This window comes from Hyla sarda, chromosome 3 (genome assembly GCF_029499605.1).
Source record: "Hyla sarda isolate aHylSar1 chromosome 3, aHylSar1.hap1, whole genome shotgun sequence".
Taxonomy (NCBI): domain Eukaryota; kingdom Metazoa; phylum Chordata; class Amphibia; order Anura; family Hylidae; genus Hyla; species Hyla sarda.
Genome location: NC_079191.1, coordinates 85,674,669 through 85,697,086, shown reverse-complemented (window position 1 = coordinate 85,697,086; position 22,418 = coordinate 85,674,669). Strand labels below are relative to the sequence as shown.

Here is a 22,418-nt window from a genome sequence, read left to right as displayed (position 1 = left end):
AATGACATAAACACTTGCATAATGAAAGAGTTCACAGAAGATATCGGGCACAAAACTAACATTGTTATAGCTATAGTTATATTTCTAGATCTGTGGGATCAGTGGGACTGGATGTTGTACATTGCTCCACAAGCAGAATATTTAAATGGTCACTGCACTTCATTAAAAAAACTGACAAGTTGTAGAGAAATTTAAAAAGTTTTGAAATGTAGGGGTGGAAGCTGTCTTCTCTTCCCGCTAACAGTCGGTCGGGGTCTGAAAACTAAGACCCCGAATTCTGACTGTTAAAAAATTTTATGCAGAGAAAAATAAAAAGAGAGACCTGAGGATGGTGCCTCGTGTATTACCCCAGAGACTCGAGGTCCCTGTAAAGGGATTGAGAAAAAAGGCAGAGGAAGCTGTATATAGTGGCCGCTCATCTAAATGCAAGTGTATCATCCCTCTGTAAGGGGGTACCAGTATTAGAAAACAGCTGGTTTGCCAAGGTCCCATGGTACTCCAATCTTGCAGAGAAAAACCGTGACCTTATGGGTAAGACACTGCCAGTTTCCATATGACAGACATCAATCCAACCCAGTGACAGTAGAGAGTTGAATCAAAAAGATTTATGGAAGCATAAAGAAAATAAAAAAACATGAAGATGTAGTATTGTAGATGAGGTGGTCTGAATTGTAGACATTTACCCTCTATAAGTTACAAAGCTTGCAACATGTTGTGAGGAAGTAAAGTGAGCAAACCCCTGTATGCAGTAAGCAAAGATGACTCAGCAATGAACACTACCCTACCGGGTCAACTCTGTGTAATGGCCCAGTACAGGAGTTGCACCCTAGTACCATTGCTACTCTGTCAGGCATACTCCATTCCGTGATCCCTTGGCCTCCCCTTCACCTGTGTGCCCCGAACAGTTAAATAATGTATGTGTTATCCAATGCAATGTACATAATTGTTGTATGCCTTTAAGTACTGTTGTCATGTGATTGTAACCAAGGAAGGTACCAGTGACCATGTGACCCCTCCTGAGTCTCCCCCATATAAGCCCTGGGTGGAGCTTCCTCTCTCTCTTTACCTGCTTAGCTGAGTTGCAGTAAGGCCAAGTCCTGAGAGAGTGTCTGATGTCCTAAAGAGGCCTAACATCTACCACTCAGCCACGGATCCACAAGTCCACTACCCCCCAGGTTCAAGTCAAAACCTGGTGTGGTAGCAGCCTTGGGGTGTAGTGTAGTTGGGGTGTTGCTTTGGCATAAGAGGGGTTAATTTAACCCCTGTCACTCGTGATGCCAGGGTGCAGGTTAATACTCTGAGGTGAATCTTCGGCCTATCGCCACCCTTCCCAGAAACGATAGGTGTGTGCTTAAATGAATGAAGGTCCACAATAGAGATGAACTTGAACTTCGTACTTGCGGTACATCCAATTAACAGCAACAGTCTTAGCAATACAGTCTCTATGTAATACGGCAGTGATTGACAGATGCCGCGGACCATTAGCTTATCCAATGACTAGCAGAATTAGAAGAGATGCAGAGATCCGTCCGGATTTAGGGGTCTGTTTAGGTCCGGTGATCTTGCAGACTTAAGAGGGATTGAGGTAACTCACAGTTTAGTAAGATGGCCGTTGCCGCAAGGCTTGGGCCTAGTCACTGCTGACGACAGCTGCGCAGATCCTCCTCTATCAGCAGCCCACGAGGAAAGATTGAGATTAATGGACGCCGCTCCCTTATATGGGCAGGGCCGTTTTGGATTGGTCCATGTCAGCTGTCACTCACCGTTACAATGCATGGTGGGCGATCACCTGACTTCCTCCAAAGGTCCTTGAACCATGAACCATAGAGTTTTGGAACGCATCCCGTGACCCGCAGGTCCTGCGACACTACAACAAGGTAAGTATACTTTATTTACATATTTACACATTAAATCTGAATAACTCTAATTATTACAGGGGTGACAAGGGGCTAACTATTGATGAGGACCCCACTGGTAACTAGGGACTCTGACTTTGGGGACCTCACCACAAGGTAACGGATGCAATCCGGTACTGGGACACCACACTGGTAAGCTACAAACGGGGTAAAGTCTGTCATAGTCATTCTCAGTCAAGTCAGTCCAAGTCAATCTGTCTCAAGTCAGCGTGGCCCTGCATCAAATTGTCCAAGTCCACCATAAGTCCCAGCAAGCCCAGTGGTCTCTGAAGTCACTGGTCACCTCCGTGGGCCCAGCCAAGCAATATAGACTTTTACACCTGTCTGACTCAGTAAAGCTGCCGTTGTTCCGTAACTTGGCGTTGGAGTAATTAATTTCCCCTGTGCCTAGCCCAGGATTCAGTGGTATGCCTTTGGGTGGTGTAGAGGATAAACCACGCCCTGGTGTCATGAATACAAGGGGTTATTGCCATCTGCCCCTAGGGTAATTCCATCTGCCCTCATCATACCCTTACCACATCTGCTTGCAGCATACAGGTGTTTGCTCACCCACAGTAAACCTGAGGAAGAGGCTAGGTTTGGCCTAAAAATGCATTCAGATGATAACTATTCAATAAAGGATATTTGTATAATTCATCCTGAGAATATAGAGGGACATTTATCAATGTTTGCTTATGTATTCTTTTTTTTAGTAATTTTTTTCCTTACTTTTTTTTTTTGCTTATGTGTGACTTATTTATCAACTGGTTTCAGCCTGTTGATAATTTTCTTTCACGTAAGCAATTTTTCCTTTTTTACTTTGGTAGTAGCTTTTTCTGCTCCATGTTTGAGCTGGAGTAAATTTAGTCAATTTTTAACCCTGTTGCGACTTTTTTTTGCGCAGTTGCGACTGTCGCAGTTAATAAATACCAGACTACCCGTAGTCCATTTTTTTATTATCACGTACGTAGTAAATTTTTGGAAAACTTGCTTTTCTCGCTTTCCAGTCAAAATGTCACACGAAAAATCGCGTAGTCGCAGTTGCAACAATTTTGCGACAATTATAGTAAAGAAAACCTGACTAAACCCGTTGATAAATGTCCATAATAGTGATATGGAAGACATAGACTGTGACCAGCTTGTGGGCTACATGTCTCAGTGACCCAGAGGCCTTGTTTTCTGCTGGGCAGCCGCACTTCTACACAGCCTGATGTAAGCACTCCTACTAAAGTGTACATTTACACGACGTCTATAACACAATGCTGACATTTGTGTCTCTCTCTCCCTTATGCTGCTGGTGACCTATTCTCTTTAACCCCTTAAGGACCAGGCCATTTTATACCTTAAGGACCGAAGCGTTTTTTGCAATTCTGACCACTGTCACTTTAAACATTAATAACTCTGGAATGCTTTTAGTTATCATTCTGATTCCAAGATTGTTTTTTCGTGACATATTCTACTTTAACTTAGTGGTAAAATTTTATGGTAACTTGCATCCTTTCTTGGTGAAAAATCCCAAAATTTGATGAAAAAAATGAAAATTTTGCATTTTTCTAACTTTGAAGCTCTCTGCTTGTAAGGAAAATGGATATTCAAAATATATTTTTTTGGGGTTCACATATACAATATGTCTACTTTATGTTTGCATCATAAAATTTATGAGTTTTTACTTTTGGAAGACACCATAGGGCTTCAAAGTTCAGCAGCAATTTTGAAATTTTTCACAAAATTTTCAAATTCACTATTTTTCAGGGACCAGTTCAGTTTTGAAGTGGATTTGAAGGGTCTTCATATTAGAAATACCCCATAAAAGACCCCATTATAAAAACTACACCCCCTAAAGTATTCAAAAAAAACATTCAGTAAGTGTATTAACCCTTTAGGTGTTTCACAGGAATAGCAGCAAAGTGAAGGAGAAAATTCAAAATCTTCATTTTTTACACTTGCATGTTCTTGTAGACCCAATTTTTGAATTTTTGCAAGGGGTAAAAAGGAGAACATTTTTACTTGTATTTGAAACCCAATTTCTCTCGAGTAAGCATATACCTCATATGTCTATGTTAATTGTTCGGCGGGCGCAGTAGAGGGCTCAGAAGGGAAGGAGCGACAAATGGTTTTTGGGGGGCATGCCGCATTTAGGAAGCCCCTATGGTGCCAGGACAGCAAAAAAAAAACACATGGCATACCATTTTGGAAACTAGACCCCTCAGGGAACGTAACAAGTGGTAAATCGAACCTTAATACCCTACAGGTGATTCACGACTTTTGCATATGTAAAAAAAATATATATTTTTTTTTACCTAAAATGCTTGGTTTCCCAAAAATTTTACATTTTTAAAAAGGGTAATAGCAGAAAATACCCCCCAAAATTTGAAGCCCAATTTCTCCCGATGCAGAAAACACCTCGCATGGGGGTGAAAAGTGCTCTGCTGGCGCACTACAGGTCTCAGAAGAGAAGGAGTCACATTTGGCTTTTTGAAAGCAAATTTTGCACTGGGGGCATGCCGCATTTAGGAAGCCCCTATGGTGCCAGAACAGCAAAAAAAAAACACATGGCATACCATTTTGGAAACTAGACCCCTCGGGAAACGTAACAAGGGGTAACGTGAACCTTAATGCCCTACAGGCGTTTCACGACTTTTGCATATGTAAAAAAACAAATTTTTTTTTACCTAAAATGCTTGTTTTCCCAAAATGTTTACATTTTTAAAAAGGGTAATAGCGGAAAATACCCCCCCAAAATTTGAAGCCCAATTTCTCACGATTCAGAAAACACCCCATATGGGGGTGAAAAGTGCTCTGCTGGCGCACTACAGGTCTCAGAAGAGAAGGAGTAACATTTGGCTTTTTGAAAGCAAATTTTGCTCTGGGGGCATGCCGCATTTAGGAAGCCCCTATGGTGCCAGAACAGCAAAAAAAAAAACACATGGCATACCATTTTGGAAACTAGACCCCCCGGGGAACTTAACAAGGGGAAATGTGAACCTTAATACCCTACAGGTGTTTCACGACTTTTGCATATGTAAAAAAATATATATATTTTTTACCTAAAATGCTTGGTTTCCCAAAATTTTTACAATTTTAAAAAAGGGTAATAGCGGAAAATACCCCCCCAAAATTTGAAGCCCAATTTCTCACGATTCAGAAAACACCCCATATGGGGGTGAAAAGTGCTCTGCTGGCACACTACAGGTCTCAGAAGAGAAGGACTCACATTTGGCTTTTTGAAATTTTGCTCTGGGGGCATGCCGCATTTAGGAAGCCCCTATGGTGCCAGGACAGCAAAAAAAAAAACATGGCATACCATTTTGGAAACTAGACCCCTCTGGGAACGTAACAAGGGGTAATTTGAACCTTAATACCCTACAAGTGTTTCACGACTTTTGCGTATGTGAAAAAATATATATTTTTTTTACCTAAAATGCTTGTTTTCCCAAAAATGTTAAATTTTTTGAAAAGGTAATAGCAGAAAATACCCCCCAAAATTTGTTAGGCAATATCTCCCAAGTACGGCGATACCCCATATGTGGCCCTAAACTGTTGCCTTGAAATACGACAGGGCTCCAAAGTGAGAGCGCCATGCGCATTTGAGGCCTAAATTAGGGACTTGCATAGGGGTGGACATAGGGGTATTCTACGCCAGTGATTCCCAAGCAGGGTGCCTCCAGCTGTTGTAAAACTCCCAGCATGCCTGGACAGTCAACGGCTATCTGGCAATACTGGGAGTAGTTGTTTTGCAACAGCTGGAGGCTCCGTTTTGGAAACAGTGGCGTACCAGACGTTTTTCATTTTTATTGGGGAGGGGGGTTGTATAGGGGTATGTGTATATGTAGTGTTTTTTACTTTTTATTTTATTGTGTGTTAGTGTAGTGTAGTGTTTTTAGGGTACAATCACACGGGCGGGGGTTCACAGTAGTTTCTCGCTGGCAGTTTGAGCTGCGGCAGAAAATTTGACGCAGCTCAAACTTGCAGCCGGATACTTACTGTAATCCTCCGCCCATGTGAGTGTACCCTGTACGTTCACATTGGGGGGGGGGGGGGGGAAATCCAGCTGTTGCAAAACTACAACTCCCAGCATGTACGGTCTATCAGTGCATGCTGGGAGTTGTAGTTTTGCAACCGCTGGAGGCTCCGTTTTGGAAACAGTGGCGTACCAGACGTTTTTCATTTTTATTGGGGAGGGGGGCTGTGTAGGGGTATGTGTATATGTAGTGTTTTTTACTTTTTATTTTATTGTGTGTTAGTGTAGTGTAGTGTTTTTAGGGTACAGTCGCACGGGTGGGGGTTCACAGTAGTTTCTCGCTGGCAGTTTGAGCTGCGGCAGAAATTTTGCCGCACCTCAAACTTGCAGCCGGATACTTACTGTAATCCTCCGCCCATGTGAGTGTACCCTGTACATTCACATTGGGGGGGGGGGGGAACATCCAGCTGTTGCAAAACTGCAACTCCCAGCATGTATGGTCTATCAGTGCATGCTGGGAGTTGTAGTTTTGCAACAGCTGGAGGCACACTGGTTGTGAAACACCGAGTTTGGTAACAAACTCAGTGTTTTGCAACCAGTGTGCCTTCAGCTGTTGCAAAAGCTACAACCCCCAGCATGTACGGACAGCGGAAGGGCATGCTGGGTGTTGTAGTTATGCAACAGCTGGAGGCATACTACTTTGGCTGGGGATGCTGGGGATTGTAGTTATGCAACAGCTGGAGACACACTGGTTTGCTACTTAACTCAGTGTGCCTTCAGCTGTTGCAAAACTACAACTCTCAGCAGTCACCGACAGCCAACGGGAATGCTGGGAGTTGTAGTTATGCAACCACCAGATGCACCACTACAACTCCCAGCATGCACTTTAGCTGATTGTGCAAGCTGGGAGTTGTAGTTACACAACAGCTGAAGGTACACTTTTCCATAGAAAGAATGTGCCTCCAGCTGTTGCAAAACTACAAGTCCCAGCATGCCCATAAGGGAATGCTGGGAGTTGTGGTGGTCTGCCTCCTGCTGTTGCATAACTACAGCTCCCAGCATGCCCTTTTTGCATGCTGGGAGCTGTTGCTAAGCAACAACAGGAGGCTGTCACTCACCTCCAACGATCCAGCCGCATGGTGTCAGTCCCGCCGCCGCCGCTGCTCCTGGGGCCCCGATCCCAACAGGGGCGCCGGGGATCGGGGTCCCCAGCACCCGGGGTGCACGTCCCGCACCCGCTCACGTCCTCCGGAAGAGGGGCGGAGCGGGTTGCGGGAGTGACACCCGCAGCAGGCGCCCTGATTGGTCGGCCGGTAATCCGGCCGACGAATCAGGGCGATCGTGAGGTGGCACCAGTGCCACCTCACCCCTGCTGGCTCTGGCTGTTCGGGGCCGTCACTGGAGACCCGATTGACCCGGAATCCGCCGCAGATCACTGGACTGAATTGTCCAGCGATCTGCGGCCATCGCCGACATGGGGGGTCATAATGACCCCCCTGGGGGATATGCCCCGATGCCTGCTGAACGATTTCAGCAGGCATCGGGCACCGGCTCCGCTCCAGATGGTTGCGGGGGGCCGGTAAAACACATGACCGTCATGTGTCCTTAAGGGGTTAATTAAGATTATTTGCAAAGTTGTTTCATTTTTTGCTTCAGATGCAAACATACTGTAGATCTGCAGAAAACTAAGGTCTGGGGCCCAGATTTATCAGACTGTGTGAGAGAAAAACTGGAGTGCTGAACTTTTCCACAACAACCAATCACAGCTCAGCTTTCACTTTACCAAAACTCGTTAAGATATGAAAGCTGAGCTGTGATTGGTTGCTTTGGGGATGTCACTCTAGTTTTTCTCTCACCCAGTTTGATAAATCTTCCCCATTGTTGCTACACGTCATTGTAATGTATATACCTGTAACATGTATTTTGTAAATCAGGTCCTACCAGTCAAAGCAGTGTAGTGAGAGGTGTGCAGACATGAAGGCCAGGCCGGAGCTCCCCACTCCTCTGAGCAGCAGTGAGGACAGCACAGGTAGCTGGTCACAGCTGGCGAACGATGACGAAATCCCAGACGATACCAGCAGCTTTCTACAACTGAGTGAACGATCCACAAGGTACCACAGCAGCGTGAATACAAAATACACCATCTCTGCTTGCTACTGAACTAGCTACTGTATATGATAACATGAGCCCAGGAATAAAACAGTATGTGGAAAATCCATAGAAATTGCTGGAAAGGCTCTTTACTTTATTTATATGTTTTACTTTCCTACAACACAAAACAATTCTCATATTTTAAAGAAGTAAGGCTCCTTTCACACTATGAGTAGTCATCCATTATTAAACATCCATTATCTGTGTAAAAACGGATGTATAATAGCGAATGAAATAACGGGTGCTAACGGCTGAATAATGTCCGTCAAAATAACGGGTATATTCATCAATTAAGACCCATTATAACATCCCTCATGTACGGCCATTTTAACACCTCTGCCGACAGACTCCCACAGCCGGAACTACTACTACTCCTATCATGGAACAGACTTGTTTCCATGATGGGAGTAGTAATTCCCTGGCTGTGGGAGTCTATATATTTACTATTGCGCTGGGGGGCCATACTATAAATGCGCTGGGGGCTAGATATATAGGCTATATGTCTGCCCCCCCTGCAGCGCTATATATCTTGCCCCCCACAGCGCTTTTAATATACATATGGCCCCTGCTGCCACTCATAATGTTCATTTTAAAAACCCTGCCAGGAGCCCTGATTGGCTCTTCGGTGCCTGCCATTCAGGGCTCCCCATGGCAGATTTAAAAATGAAAGTAAAAACACACGATACATCACAGGGTTGCAGACCATGCCGCCCGCTCTCCTGCTTAATAACTTCTGATCGCATGGGGTCTCAGAAGTGAGACCTGGTGCGATCAATCCCTCAGCCCCTGTACTACAACCCCCATCATGGAACAGAGTCTGTTCCATGATGGGGGTAGTAGTACAAACACTAATGTAGCCTCCCCAGCCACCGGCAGACTCCTGCAGCCTGGGAATTACTACTTCCATCATGGAAACAAGTCTGTTCCATGATGGGAGTAGTAGTAGTCCCTCAGCACTGCAGGAGTCTGCTGATGTCACCTCTTCTGAGCATGCTTAGTAATAACTGATATTATTAACCAGGTGCAAACAGATGACATAAAGGCTCATCCGTTTGCCATAGACTTCAATGTTAAAAATAACGGCCACTAATTTACCCGTTTCTTGTGATGGGAGAAAAATTTGTGCATTAAAGTTTTTTCCCTCCGTCACAAATTACATCCGTTATTTATGACGGGCTATAACGGGTCATAACGGATAATAAAAAAATCCCATAGACTGAAATGGGACTTTGTAACGGACGTTTAACATCTGTTTTTAAGGCTTTTCTAATGGATGTTTATAACAGATCTTTTAACGGAACAACTTTAGTGTGAAAGGGGCCTAATATTCGGTGTCCTTTAGGGTGACCCCCTAGGGAAAAGAAGCCCTCTATTTGGGACTCACTAAAATATAACTTTTATTGTGTATATTAAACGTGATAAAAAATAATAGAAAACACACGTGATTAAAATTACCAATGGTCTCTCATGCTTTTGTATTGGGATTAATTCTTATCCCACTTAATTATACATCCACAATGTACTTTTTCAGATCAGTGGGCAGTCTCTCACACCTTCTTACTTGGGGGGTTTCTTACATCTTCCCAAATGGAGCTATACAGCTCTCTCTATCGTACCATTGGGTGTATATTATTCCAGCTTCTAACGGGCTAGTCTAATGGAGCGCCCATTGTTTTAAAATAACAAAACCAGCCTCCCCCCAACATTTTGCCAGATTACTGGCTTTGTCAAGGGTACATGAGGCTACTGGCGACCATGCTGATGGTTTGGCTATTTATAGTCTTTTATCATGATGTCACTTCCGATTCCGATGTTCCCGTTTTCACCAATTAGGAGTTGCCACATCATTTTACTCCCCTTCACTTACCATCCAATCGATCTAAGCCACATCACTATTTCCTGTGTCACATGATCGTCACATGATGTCTATTGCCGTTCCCTAGGATGCTGCTATCTCCATAGGATCAGGATATATGGTTATGGACCTGCCCAAATTGCATATTTTTGCTGAATTTTTTCTGTTTTTGTTGGGATTTTCCCAACATCCTGGCAAAAATGGGGATATTTTACTGTAATTGTGCAAATCACGGTAAAAAATTAGTCACGGTAAAAAATTTGTCACAGTAAAAAAACAGCAAAATGTAGAAACAATGGCCCATATTTATCAAACGGTGTGAGAGAAAAATAGAGGGATTTTACCATAACAACCAATCACAGCTAAGCTAACAAGCTCTGGTAAGGTGAAAGTTGAGTTGTGATTGAGCTTTGATAAATCTGGGCCAATGTATGAAAAATGCTGTAAAAATTTAAAATGTGAACACAACCTAAAGACTTTAAATCTTCCGAAAACACCTCAATTGGGATTATAGGTCAAATCACTTTTGCCTTGTGGTAATATTTCTCTAGAAAATATACTTAGAGGGCAGGGTCACACAGGAGTGTTTCTGCAGTGTATTTGACATTGCTCAGAAAAACATCCGTACATAAGCAATCCCATTACTATATGCCCCATTGACCACATCCCAGCACACAGGAATGACAGATTTTCAGCTTTAAAGAAATGAGAAATACACTGGATTTACCACCTGGGAACGATCCAACCGCATGGTTTAAATGATGCCACAGAGCTAACAATGTAATTAACAATCCCCTACTGTCATTAAAAACATACACTCCTAACCCCCCATAATCCATCCTTCCCATAAACCCCTCAAAAAGAACACAGTCCATACACCACAGCAATTCATCAGTACAATGCTGGCCTCTGCAAATCACTACAATCCTTTCTTGCTTAAACCTGCCTTGTATTACCCTGTAACCACAAACCTTCTAATGTAACCACAGGCTTATTAATAAAAACTTCCTCTCAACTGTCAATCATACTTAACCACAAATGTTCTAATGTAACCACAAAGTTTATTAGTTACTTTCTTCCAGGCCATTATCCACTTTACCTATTGACCTTTGCTATCAATCAGAGATAAATATTACACAGTAACCCAATCCAAACACCATGTACCTCCTGTCTCCCATGCAAGCTTCTGCCAGACCTAAAGCGGCTTAGCTTGAATGTAAGCTCCGTTTCTTGCCATAGACCCAAACAGGCCTATTGATTTCACTGGAGAGAATTTCCCAATGGTATAGGTAAACCCTGTAAAACTCTGTAGCAAATCCCCCCCCGAGATCACGGGGACTGACCTCATACACCAGCCCCCACTGACCTCAATTACCCACGAAAATATGAAAGTTCTGACGCCCCCACACTGTCTAAATACTATCACCTTACAATAACTAAACAGACCTGACGAAGAGAGGAATCCCCTCTGGAAACGCGTTGTCCTGCACACCCTAAAACTGTGTAACTAATATTGCCCGTGTATACTAATGGCACATTGGAAAAAAAAAGGTTATCACAGTACTCCTGCAGAAATTGTGTCTTTCATCCCGGTGAAGCCTTGAAGAACCAGTCGGATTTTGGGTCCATCCCCTGCCAGGGACAACCTGCCTCCAGCCTGACATATCGATAATCTATGCTGTATTCATGACTAGAATCTATGGCAGCTTACAGAAATAATTCTTTAGTAAATAACTTGGGGGACATAGCAGACTGGGGAATGTCTCCATAGAATAGCAATTTTACAACTTTAACGCAGAACAGAGATGTTGAACAGTTTTATTCTGCCTTGGAGTGCAGTGGATTTATTTTTGGAAGACTTATAACCAGAATAGGATAGAAGAAACCAAAATAGCTTTTGTCTCATAAACCCTTGTGTCTGTTCTTTCTGTACAGTAATGGTAACGGCAGCACAAGGAGCAGTATAGGCGCTGTAGATCTAGATGCCTTTCAGGAAATTGCCCCCCCTGGCACTATAACAGATATGTAAGTATATATTATATTACTTCTTTTATTAGCAATGTTTATTGACATGCATTCTTAAAATGATTGTTGTGTGAAGTCAAAGGATCTACTTCCCAAGCGGCAAAATAAATGCCAGTAGTACTTATGGGTACCCATAACCTTCATGTGATTTATGTACCCATCATTTTAAAGTTATATTTGACAATAGGGGGTGCAGCATATAGGTTTACATGGGGCACTTGTGACTACCGGAAGGCATTCGATTGAGCCTGATCGTCTGGGTACCACACTAAATCTATATGAAGGCAACTGTGCTGGCTCCAGTTACATTGCCCAATTTAGTGACTGACTAGTATCATTTAGGCAACTACCAGGTAGAGTTATTTAGGCATTTTGTAGCAATGTATTTATTATTCTATTATTTTGATTGCATTCAATGGGTGAAGGATTTAACATAGGCATGAACAGAATTCATAGGGCCATGTATTAAAATTAAACGGCCCCCACCAGGGCTTCGCTGGCAAATGGCAGATGGGTAAATGGAAAGTGTGCCTAGTCAGCCCAAATCCATAATCTTTCACCCATACAGACAGCCGGTCTCCTGTGCAGTCATCGGCATAGAAATAAGACTGGGAGCCAGTACTGATGTTTCTTATGCAGCAGTCCAATTCTTTGAGACCAGGAGACTTTCTTTTGGCAATGCATGCTTTTAATTCAAACTCAGGCCACGCTCACATGTGCGTAATACAGACACAAGTCTTGGCCTGACCTTGGGATTAATGACCCGAACTGACAGAATCAAAAGCAGGCACCAGCCACCCCCACCCCCAGGAAGGGAAAGGAATAATGTGGAGCAGTAATATGCATGCTTGACTGCAGGCCTATTCAAACCGTGAAGGTCCAAGGAATAGAACCACCAACAAACACTTATCACCTATCCTGTGCATAGGTAATATGTTTTGACTTCGGGACAGCCCATTTAACCACTGTATTTGAAGAGATTTTTTAGGATTATAAAAAAAAAAAAAAAAAAAAGGGATACACTTTTTTCCCCCCAGAAACAGTGACACTTTAGTACATAGGCTTAGTCTAATATTGCAGCTAAGTGTCATTCTCTGCATTAGAACAGGCTGTAATGCCAGACACAGGCTTTGGATAATTTTTAGAATAAAAGGCAGGCCATTGTTTCTAATCTTTTACCCTTTTACCATCTAATGCCCTAAGCTTGGCATTGCTGTAATAACCTTCTCTATCTCTCTTTACTAGAAAACCAGAGAAGACGGTTACCAAGGATTTGGAGGAGAATCCAGATGGTGAGTTACTTGACACACAACTGGCTTCAGAAAGTTAAACAGATTTATGAATTACTTCTATATAAAAATCTTAATCCTTCCAGTACTTATCAGCTGCTGTATACTACAGAGGAAGTTGTGTAGTTCTTTCCAGTCTGACCAATGCTCTCTGCTGACAGCTCTGTCCATGTCAGGAACTGTCCAGAGTACAAGCAAATCCCCATAGCAAATCCCCATAGCATGGACAGAGATGGCAGCAGAGAGCACTGGAAAGAACTACACAACTTCCTCTGGAGCATACAGCAGCTGATAAGTACTGGAAGGATTAAGATTTTTTTTTTTTTTTTATAGAAGTAATTTACAAATCTGGCACCAGTTGATTTGAAAAAATAAGTTTTCCACCGGAATACCCCTTTAAAGACCAGAGCGCACACAGAGCAATATAAACCAATAGGGCCCATAGCAAACAATTCAATTTAAACCACGTTGTCAGCATATAATATTGAAAGGTTCACATTCGGGCTGTGTGCACAGTGTTTTCAGACTCATTTCCCCCCCTTTATAAAAAAAAAAAAAAAAGTGTCAGACTTTCAGATGTTTTATTCTTTCTGGCATTTGAAACTATTTTTGAGAATTTTTTTTTAACAATGTTTTAGAAACTTTTTACCTGTTTTTCTTGTCAATTTTTGTCACAGCAAATGTTAATATGCAATTTGCAAACCAATTTTTGGACCTAAATGTCCCAAAACTTTTTGATAAAATGTCCCAAGAATGGCTCAAAAAATAAATGTATTTGTCTTTTGGTCGAGATTAAGTGTGGTATCTGTTTTTATAGGTTACATTTTTCCTCACCTATTAGGGGACCATAGATTTAATGGATTTTTCGATCTTCTGGGTGAGGTCCCCACCCCCAGTTAAGGGCTGACCAGTAAAGTGTACTACTATTCCAGTAAAAGCTAACTGTCCAGCTATGACATATGTGCCATTTCTCCAGCCCCACATCATTATCTATTTTATTTTATGTTGTCTTTGAAGAAAGTTGTCATATGTTTGCACCATAACTAGTTCAATTAGACAATACCTGGAGCTGGTGGTAATTGCTTCTCTTTTCAGAATGTACCTCCGGGTTATCAGTCGGCACTGTCAGCTGTCAGCGTGAAGTCTCTGTCTTAAACATTGACCTGGATTCAGACTGTTCCGATTGTGAACTACGTATAACTCTGCAGTGGCTCGCCGCCTCAGAGCTCGGAATTCCTACTGTCTACTTCAGAAAATCTCAGGAAAGCAGGATCCAGAAGGTAACGTCTGATCGTTGCCTCTTGTATCTAATCTTTATTAAGGCTTCCTTAAACTTGGTGCTGCTCTGCACTTAAAGGGGTACTCCACTGCCCCAGTGTTGGGAACATTTTGTTCCAAACGCTGGGTGCGGGCTGCAGGGGTCGTGATGTCACAGGCACACCCCTCATGACGCAGCCGCCACAACCCCTCCCATAGACTTACATTGAGGGGATGTGGCAGGACGTCATGACCCCCGCAGCCCGCATCCAGCATTCGGAACAAAATGTTCCCAACGCTGAGGCAGTGGAGTACCCCTTTAACTTCCTGTTTCACAACACTCTGAGCTGTGTATCCAGGAGGTTTTCCATGAAATTGTAAATTGAGACTGTTCAACCTTTTCACTACAATTACAATTTAACAATTTTACACATCTTTGATAAACACAATTCAAACTTAAATGATAAAATAAATAAAAATCATATTATACCCCGTACCAACATATGTAGACTGTATATTGTAGACTAAAACATTGTGTAAATGTTTTCTAGCCCCTTACTCTTATGGACACATTAATGTAATTTTGAACCAAAGTGTTTTGTACCAAAATGTAAAGAAATGCCCACCTAATATTATAATAGCATAGAGATAGAGATAATGCATGCATAGAGGGTCAGCTACGCCGTTTCGTGTAATGTACCATGCTGGCTCACAGCCTATTAGTGATGCCCATATTATTTGATCTTGCAGGGTGCGCAGCACCTTCTAAAATGATCACATCCCATATTCTCTCAACATCCACTGTATCCTACAAAAATGTTAAATGGGCACTGTCATGAACTTTTTTTTATATGTTGTAGTACTGATGTACTACAACATATTTCTAATATACTTTAATTAGTTTTTAGTTTTTTTTTTTAATTAAAAAACTTTATTTTTATTTTGATATCCGGCCACTAGAGGTCTCCCTCCTAGTGGCCAGATGCAGCCTGCTGTGACGTCACAGATTAATTCGGACCAATGCCGGCCGGGCATCAGTCTGAATTCAGTCAGGTTGCGCTCGCTCCCTGCCTGTCAATCAGACAGGAGGCAGCAAGCGCACTGAACAAAGAGGATGCACGCAAGCTCCCTGGCCTCACGGGCCGGCCCCGGCTCCCGGAGTAAGGTGAACTTTATGCGGACTACCCTGATAGAGTGATAGAGTTGCGGGGTCCTCTAAGTTAGAGGAAAAAATCAAGATGTCATCCAAGTAGACCACAACACAGGTATACAATAAGTCCCGAAAGATCTTATTAACAAAGTCCTACAAGACTGCAGGGGCGTTGCAGAGCCCAAAGGGCATAACTAGATATTAGATACTAGATATTAGATACTAGATATAGTTGCGCAACGGGGTCTGGGGGTGACGGAGTTGTGGAGTTTGGGGGAGCGGAATGTCTTTTTCGGGCGGGCGGAGGGGAGTGGGGGGGTGTTGAGCGGCGGGGTCTGGGGGAGCGGGATGTGTGGCAGTTGCGGCTGAAACTGTTTTCACCACAGGGTGCCTCCAGTTGTTTCCCAACTACAACTCCCAGCATGCCCTGACAGCTAATAGATGTCAGGGCAAGCTGGGAGTTGTAGTGGTGAAACAGCTGGAGGCACCCTGTATAGTAGAACTAAGGGTGGAAGTCGGACCCCCCAGCAGGCATCAGTGACATCACGCCTGCTGGGGAAGTCTGCCTGATAGTGAGCACACTACCAGGCAGACAAAAAAGCATTTTTAATATAGTAAAAAAAAAATAAGGCAGGGAGGGGGTTAGGGATAGATGGGCAATAGGCAGGGACAGAAAGAAAAAAAGGGATAGTGGGAGCTACCCTTTAAACATGAAGTATTATTTGAAAGCAAATTCAGAAATAACAACATGGCCGCACAAGATATGTTGTAGGTGGATCTTTTGCTTCTCAGCACAATTACAAAAACTAACACCAGGTAGTCAGAAATTATTTTGATCAAACTGTACAAGCCCCCTTGTCACCTTATGGCCAAATAATTTAGGCATAAAATGGCATAGTGCTGAGTGGAGACCACAACCACCAAAATTGCAGTTCCCATAGTAGAAATGACCCAGTGGTCCAGCAGCCCCACTACTGCCTGACCTAGTCCACTGCGCTTTACCATGCCACCTAACAGACACAGTGCCACACCAGTGTGAGCAGATCACCAAGTTCACCTTACCATGGGCTCCCAGTGTAGAGGAAGCTAGGACCAGAGCTATTTCCAAACAGAATTCAGTAGAAAAAAGTCAGCTCGGAAATTCTGTTGCAGCAGAGTCTCATTGCTTTCAATGGGATTCTGCTGCACAGAGAACACAGGAGAATCACCGCATCGGAAACATATTACCCGGAAATCCTGATTCCGCCTCTGCTGAAAGAATTGACAAATCAATTATTTTGTCAGAATCCGCTTGGAAATGCATTGCCATCTATGGAGACAATGCATTTCCAAGTGGTCCTAGCCATAGCATTTTCTGCTAGGGAACAAATGTAACATATATATAGAAAGAAAAATAAGACCTGGCGGCACATCCACATGTTGTACGTTGATCTATTGCTTCTCAGCACATTTACAAAAACTTACATTAGGTAGTTAGAATTCATTTAGATTTTTGTTGTAATACTTGATATTTTGGATAAAGCACATCAGTATAAGAGCCTGTTAAATTATTGACCTTGAAATACATGAATCCACCAAAGCAAGAGACACTTTTTGCCAGTGGCTCAGAGAGGGGATTCTCTAGTGACAAATCCCTTGTAAGATGTCTCTATACCCCAATAGTTGCAGATGGAAAGAGCATGTCCTCATAAGAAAACAACACGTTCAACAATTTGTGTTTAAAAAAATAATTTAAGTATATAAATGTAAACAAATATTATGTAACCACAGATAAATATCTAATGCAAATATCGGCATTTCAATTAATTCCTATATTTGTATTTATTCTGTTAAGTTCCTGGAGGTCACACGGCTCGTCCAAGCCAAGTCCTGGAAAGTTGGGGATATATTCAGCGCCGTCATCCTTCACTGCAAGGTGCAGGAGCAGAGGAGGGAGGATACACCAAGCTTTTTCGACTGGCTCTTGGAACTGGGATAGGATCCTTCACAGCCGCGACAAGGACAGTCATAGAGCTCAGTATGGTCTGGACTCCCCAGCCTATGTTACAACGCAAACAGACTCCATTTATTTTATACCGTTATTGGAAGAAGATTGACAGATTGTAAATTTAGAATGAAATAGATACAGTTTTTCAGGCATGTGGGTCATGCTTAATATTTTTCTAGTACACATATATACTTGTGTATGTATATAATGGGTGGAGTTTAGTTGGACTTTGTGCGCATTTTAAGGCCTGTAGTATTTAACTTTGAACGAGGTATGCAGAAGATATTGGCCCGGTACTGGAACTAAGAAAGCACAATAGCTGGATAGACGTGGAGAAATTTGACGCGTTGCATTATAGCACAAAACAAGATTATTTCCTCCATATGACAACCTGTGTTTCCATATGTCACACTATTTATTAGGCTGTATACCAGATCAGTACAAGGCTGCGTTCATACTTTGTGGCTAATTAGCGGTACTGCAGCTATATATGGCATTTACCACCATTTGCATAATCAATCCATAATCGCAGTATTTTTTATGCAATTTGGGTAATTCACAGCAAAAGCGATTTTGTAATTAGCCGCAACATGTGAACACAGCATAAAAGTAGGTGATTATTGGCAATGACACCCCAAAAATGTTCTTAAAAACCCAACGAAGGTTTTATTTTTTTTAAAGAATATCCATTTAAAAAAAAGTCTACATTTGTTTAAAAAATTTAAAAAAGATGTTCCCTTTGAGCAGAAGCTGCAGTACTGCCCTGTGATGAGAGCCTGGTTGGGAAACACTGCCCTGCACTATACACCCATTGTAATGCTACTGGATGGAATTACACGGAGGAGTGTCAGAGCAGAATTCCGCTGGGAAATTCCGCTACAGTAGACTCACATTGATTTCAATGGGATTCTGCTGAACTGTTAAATTACCATGTTAACATGGCTTTAGGCCACTTTCACACTATTGAATTTCCAAGAGGAGAAAGTCTGCTTGGAAATTCCGGGGCAGCTGTCTACTATTGTTTTCAATGGGATTCTGCTGTACTATGCAGATGGCAGAATTTCTATGGAGACAGTTCATGTCTGAGCGGTCCTAGTGCCAACCGATTTAGTCAGCACCCGCAGCATACAGAGCCTCCATCTGGGTGGGGATTCCATAGTGCTGGTGGCATCGGACTGTGTAGGGACAGTGATGAACCTAACAATATAGCTGAGTTATAATGGATATTGATATTGCACGTGGACATATAGATACGCTTAAAATGTTTCTTGCCAAATGAACTTCATGTGTAGGATCATGGAGGTTTTCATCAAGAAAAGATCATCTGGTTCTCTCCAAACACTACTTCTTTATATGTGAGATTTTGTGTTGTCATTGATAGCCAGCTGTGAATATTGGGAAACGTCTGAGTGATTTACAGTGTAAACGTCATGTGTAGTTTTACTATGTTATAAAGCGGTGGAGGCGTCAATGTAGATATACTGCAGTGTGCACAGATTGACCTATAGTACGGAGGTGACAATCCATTATATTTGCTAAATCAATGGTAAACGAAACAGCTTATGGTTAATCCCTCTCCTGTAATGGAGTCTGCCAACTACATTAAGCAGCTGTACACTATGTTGTTGGTATCAGGTTCTTTGAGTAGAACCCATCTCACCATCAGATATATCAGTGATCTATAGATTTAATCTTCACCTATGTGTTAAAGTGTAGCCGCCTGCATCTTGGCTTTTTATGTGCCGTTTTGCCTTTTTCTTAACAAGCCATATTTTTTCTTTAAAACCAGCAGGAAATGTGGGAAAAATGTGATACATTTTTACCTACAGATAGATACAGAACTAAAAATGACTCACATTGAGGGTCCACGTTGGGAAATAATTCAGTGTCATCGATCTCCCCACCTAATAGTCCAAAGCACAATAATTTAGAACACATCTCCGACCAAATAATTAAACATGCATGTGCTCAAAAATGTTTCTCCTCTCTGCATAGTATTTCGTTGGTTGGAACAGTAATATATTGCCTAGGGCATAAAGTAACATCTATAGTTGGACACTTCAGAATTCATGGAGCCCAGTATATGAAGTTTCTTCCATGATCCCTTCTCTCCATGTCAGTGTTGTACATGGTAACTTCTAGTCAAAGCCGAGTGCCTTCTTTACCTACTTGGATTAGCACACACAAGGAAGGAATTTCAGACATTAATGTGGATACATAAACAGGGAATTCTGAATTAATAGACAGACGGGGGTCAACTCTTCTAGACCATTATCTAGAAGCCTATATAAAGAGGATCGGTGAAATCTATATAGGATTGGGTTCATATCTGTGTCAAAATCCATTAAGAAATAAAGGAAGCCAGACAGTCTGCTGCACGACAGACACCAACACATCCCAAGAGACTCTACTGACTAAGAGTATCCATTGGGTTTCCATCTGGTGTCCCTCATTTTGCATGATTCTAAAAAAAAATTAAAATGCATGCAGTGTTTTCTGAATCCATGACAAAGGCTCAAACAAAGCCTCCAATGCAGATAAATGAAACCTCATACATAAGCAACCAAGTTATTTCAAAGAGATCTGTGTATAATACTTCTTTTTCATATTACAGCCGCTCTGGGTTCTATATCCAGGACATCCCATAATCTGCTCATTTTTTAGGGAATCTTAGTCAAAAAACACAGTTATCAAGCCACAGACCCTTTTTCTTTCTATAACAGGTAACGTTGGCCATGCATTAGAATTTTTTTAATGGGGGAAAAAAGACCAGTTTAGGTTAATGTCTGCCAACAGTTGGCACCTTTTCTTGACACAAATGAGCTCGAGACATGCTGATTGATATGATTTATATATCTGTAGAATAGTTGATCTTCCATATTTGATTGCTTCAATGATTAGCTATGTTCACACACAGTATTTTGGAACATATTTTTAGCTTAATTTTTCAATGCTTTTATTATTTATTTTTTTGTAGGCTTTTTGGGGGGGTTTAAAACAGCTGCTTAAAAACTGGCCCAAAATATTGTGTGTGAAAATAGCCTAATTTGGGTTCAGTCATTGGAAAAATATTCAAGCCACCTTAAAGATCTGTACACCATTAGAAGAGGCCCAGACTAGGACAACAATCTCAGTACAGATTGAACAGCAATTTTGTAATCTTTATTTATTACTTTCTCATCTAAAAAGACAACCAAACTATGTATACACTACACCCATATAGGCTGATATATGGATGTGCATAATACCTTGTATGAAATTAAAGAACTCTCTGTATAAACCTATTTGTATAGATGTATAAAACCCCTGTAAATCAATGTTTGGTAAATTGACTCACCGAAGAGGCCAAAGACCCATAAACACATTCATGATAATACTGTATATTCCTGATTCACGCTTGCCAAACAAAAAGACATCTCAAATCTGATCTGGCAGCTAAAGGTTTTATTATTATTTTTGCCCATTTCACAGACGAGGGGATCTGAATCTTCATAGTTTTGCCAACTCCTTTCTGGGATGTTATTTATGGAGCTAAAGTGATAAATAAATGTTGTGTAAATTATTGATGTGTGTGTGTATGATTTCATGGCCTGAATACCAACACATGGTATGTATTATAGTCAATGCACTGGAGCATGGCATGATTGCCTATTGGAGGCAGACTGCAGAGATTATCTAAAAAGAAGGTTACCAACTTTTTTCAAGAGACATGTCATATTATCAGGACCATTCAAAGGGCATTTCAGCCAAAGCAGTGTCTTTTACCCATTTCTCTAATCCACTCATATGGTATAGTTGCCATTGCTAAACTGGCTGTATCAACAATAAGTTGATGCGGCATGTTTCTGTTGCTTAGTAACAAAATATTGAGCTAGTTCAATATAGGGATAAGTCAACACTTCTGTGGAATCTGAGGTGATGCACGAGGTAGGGTAAACCCACAGTTAGAAAGATACCCATTACTCACCAGTAATGCACAGTGAAGATTTATTATGCCATAGTGTAGTACAAGTACGCGTTTCAGCGTGGGAGCCTTCCTCAGCAGTCTGCCTAGGCAGACAGCTGAGGAAGGCTCCCACGCCGAAACACGTACTTGTACTACAAAATGGCACCGAGATCTTTGGATAGGGGATAAGATGTATAAAGCCAGAATACCCCTTTCAAAAGAGTGTTTCTAATATCAGTTTGTTATCTCACCTGTCCACAGAAGCAATCAAGCTAAATCCTCAACTTTGTCATAATTAGAGAAGAGCGAATATTTGAAAAAATCAATTTGGCAAATTTTTCAAAAAAATTTGGTTCTGTACGAATTTATTTATGGCAAATCGCTATTAAAAACTGCTATTTCTGCCTACAGAGAGCCTCAATAGGGGTGTAGAACATTTTGCCTTGCTGTAACACTCATAGGGTGTGTGCTGGGTTAGTGAAATAATACTGTTATTTAGTATAACGCACACCCCTGCAGAAAGTTACCTTCAGCTCCTCTGAGATGGACTCTGATCGCGAGGGTGAGAGCACAGAGTCTGATGGATCTACTGCCCCCCATACCTCCATGGGCACTCAACGCCATGCAGCTCAGCCAAAAAACGCGGAGCGCAAAACAAAAAACCCAGGATAAGGAGGGGGGGCAGGAAACATCGAAAAAGATCCTCCACGCCTTTGCAGTCAGGCTCGGAGGAACTAGCAGTGATGAACCTGTCTAGTAGAGTTCTCTCCCCGGATCAAATCTCATTACTTGCCAGGGGGTTGAACTTTTCACCGGTCAATGGACTTAATGTGTTTGGCACCCTTTGTGAAATAAATCGCTTTGTACGCAACCTCACCGTCAGAAAACATTTTATTAGTGAG

At 42.0% G+C, this 22,418-nt stretch overlaps 1 protein-coding gene across 1 annotated transcript in view; it reads left to right on the top strand.

The window, feature by feature from the left end:
* Positions 1-21,536, top strand: part of SPHKAP (SPHK1 interactor, AKAP domain containing) — a 335,807-nt gene extending 314,271 nt beyond the window's left edge. The window contains exons 8-12 of the mRNA XM_056564531.1: positions 7,791-7,967; positions 11,798-11,887; positions 13,133-13,179; positions 14,272-14,456; positions 17,418-21,536. Of these exons, the coding sequence (XP_056420506.1) occupies positions 7,791-7,967; positions 11,798-11,887; positions 13,133-13,179; positions 14,272-14,456; positions 17,418-17,561 (643 nt within the window). The 3' untranslated portion in view covers positions 17,562-21,536. The remainder of the gene's footprint in view (positions 1-7,790; positions 7,968-11,797; positions 11,888-13,132; positions 13,180-14,271; positions 14,457-17,417) is intronic.
* Positions 21,537-22,418: the final 882 nt, after the last annotated feature.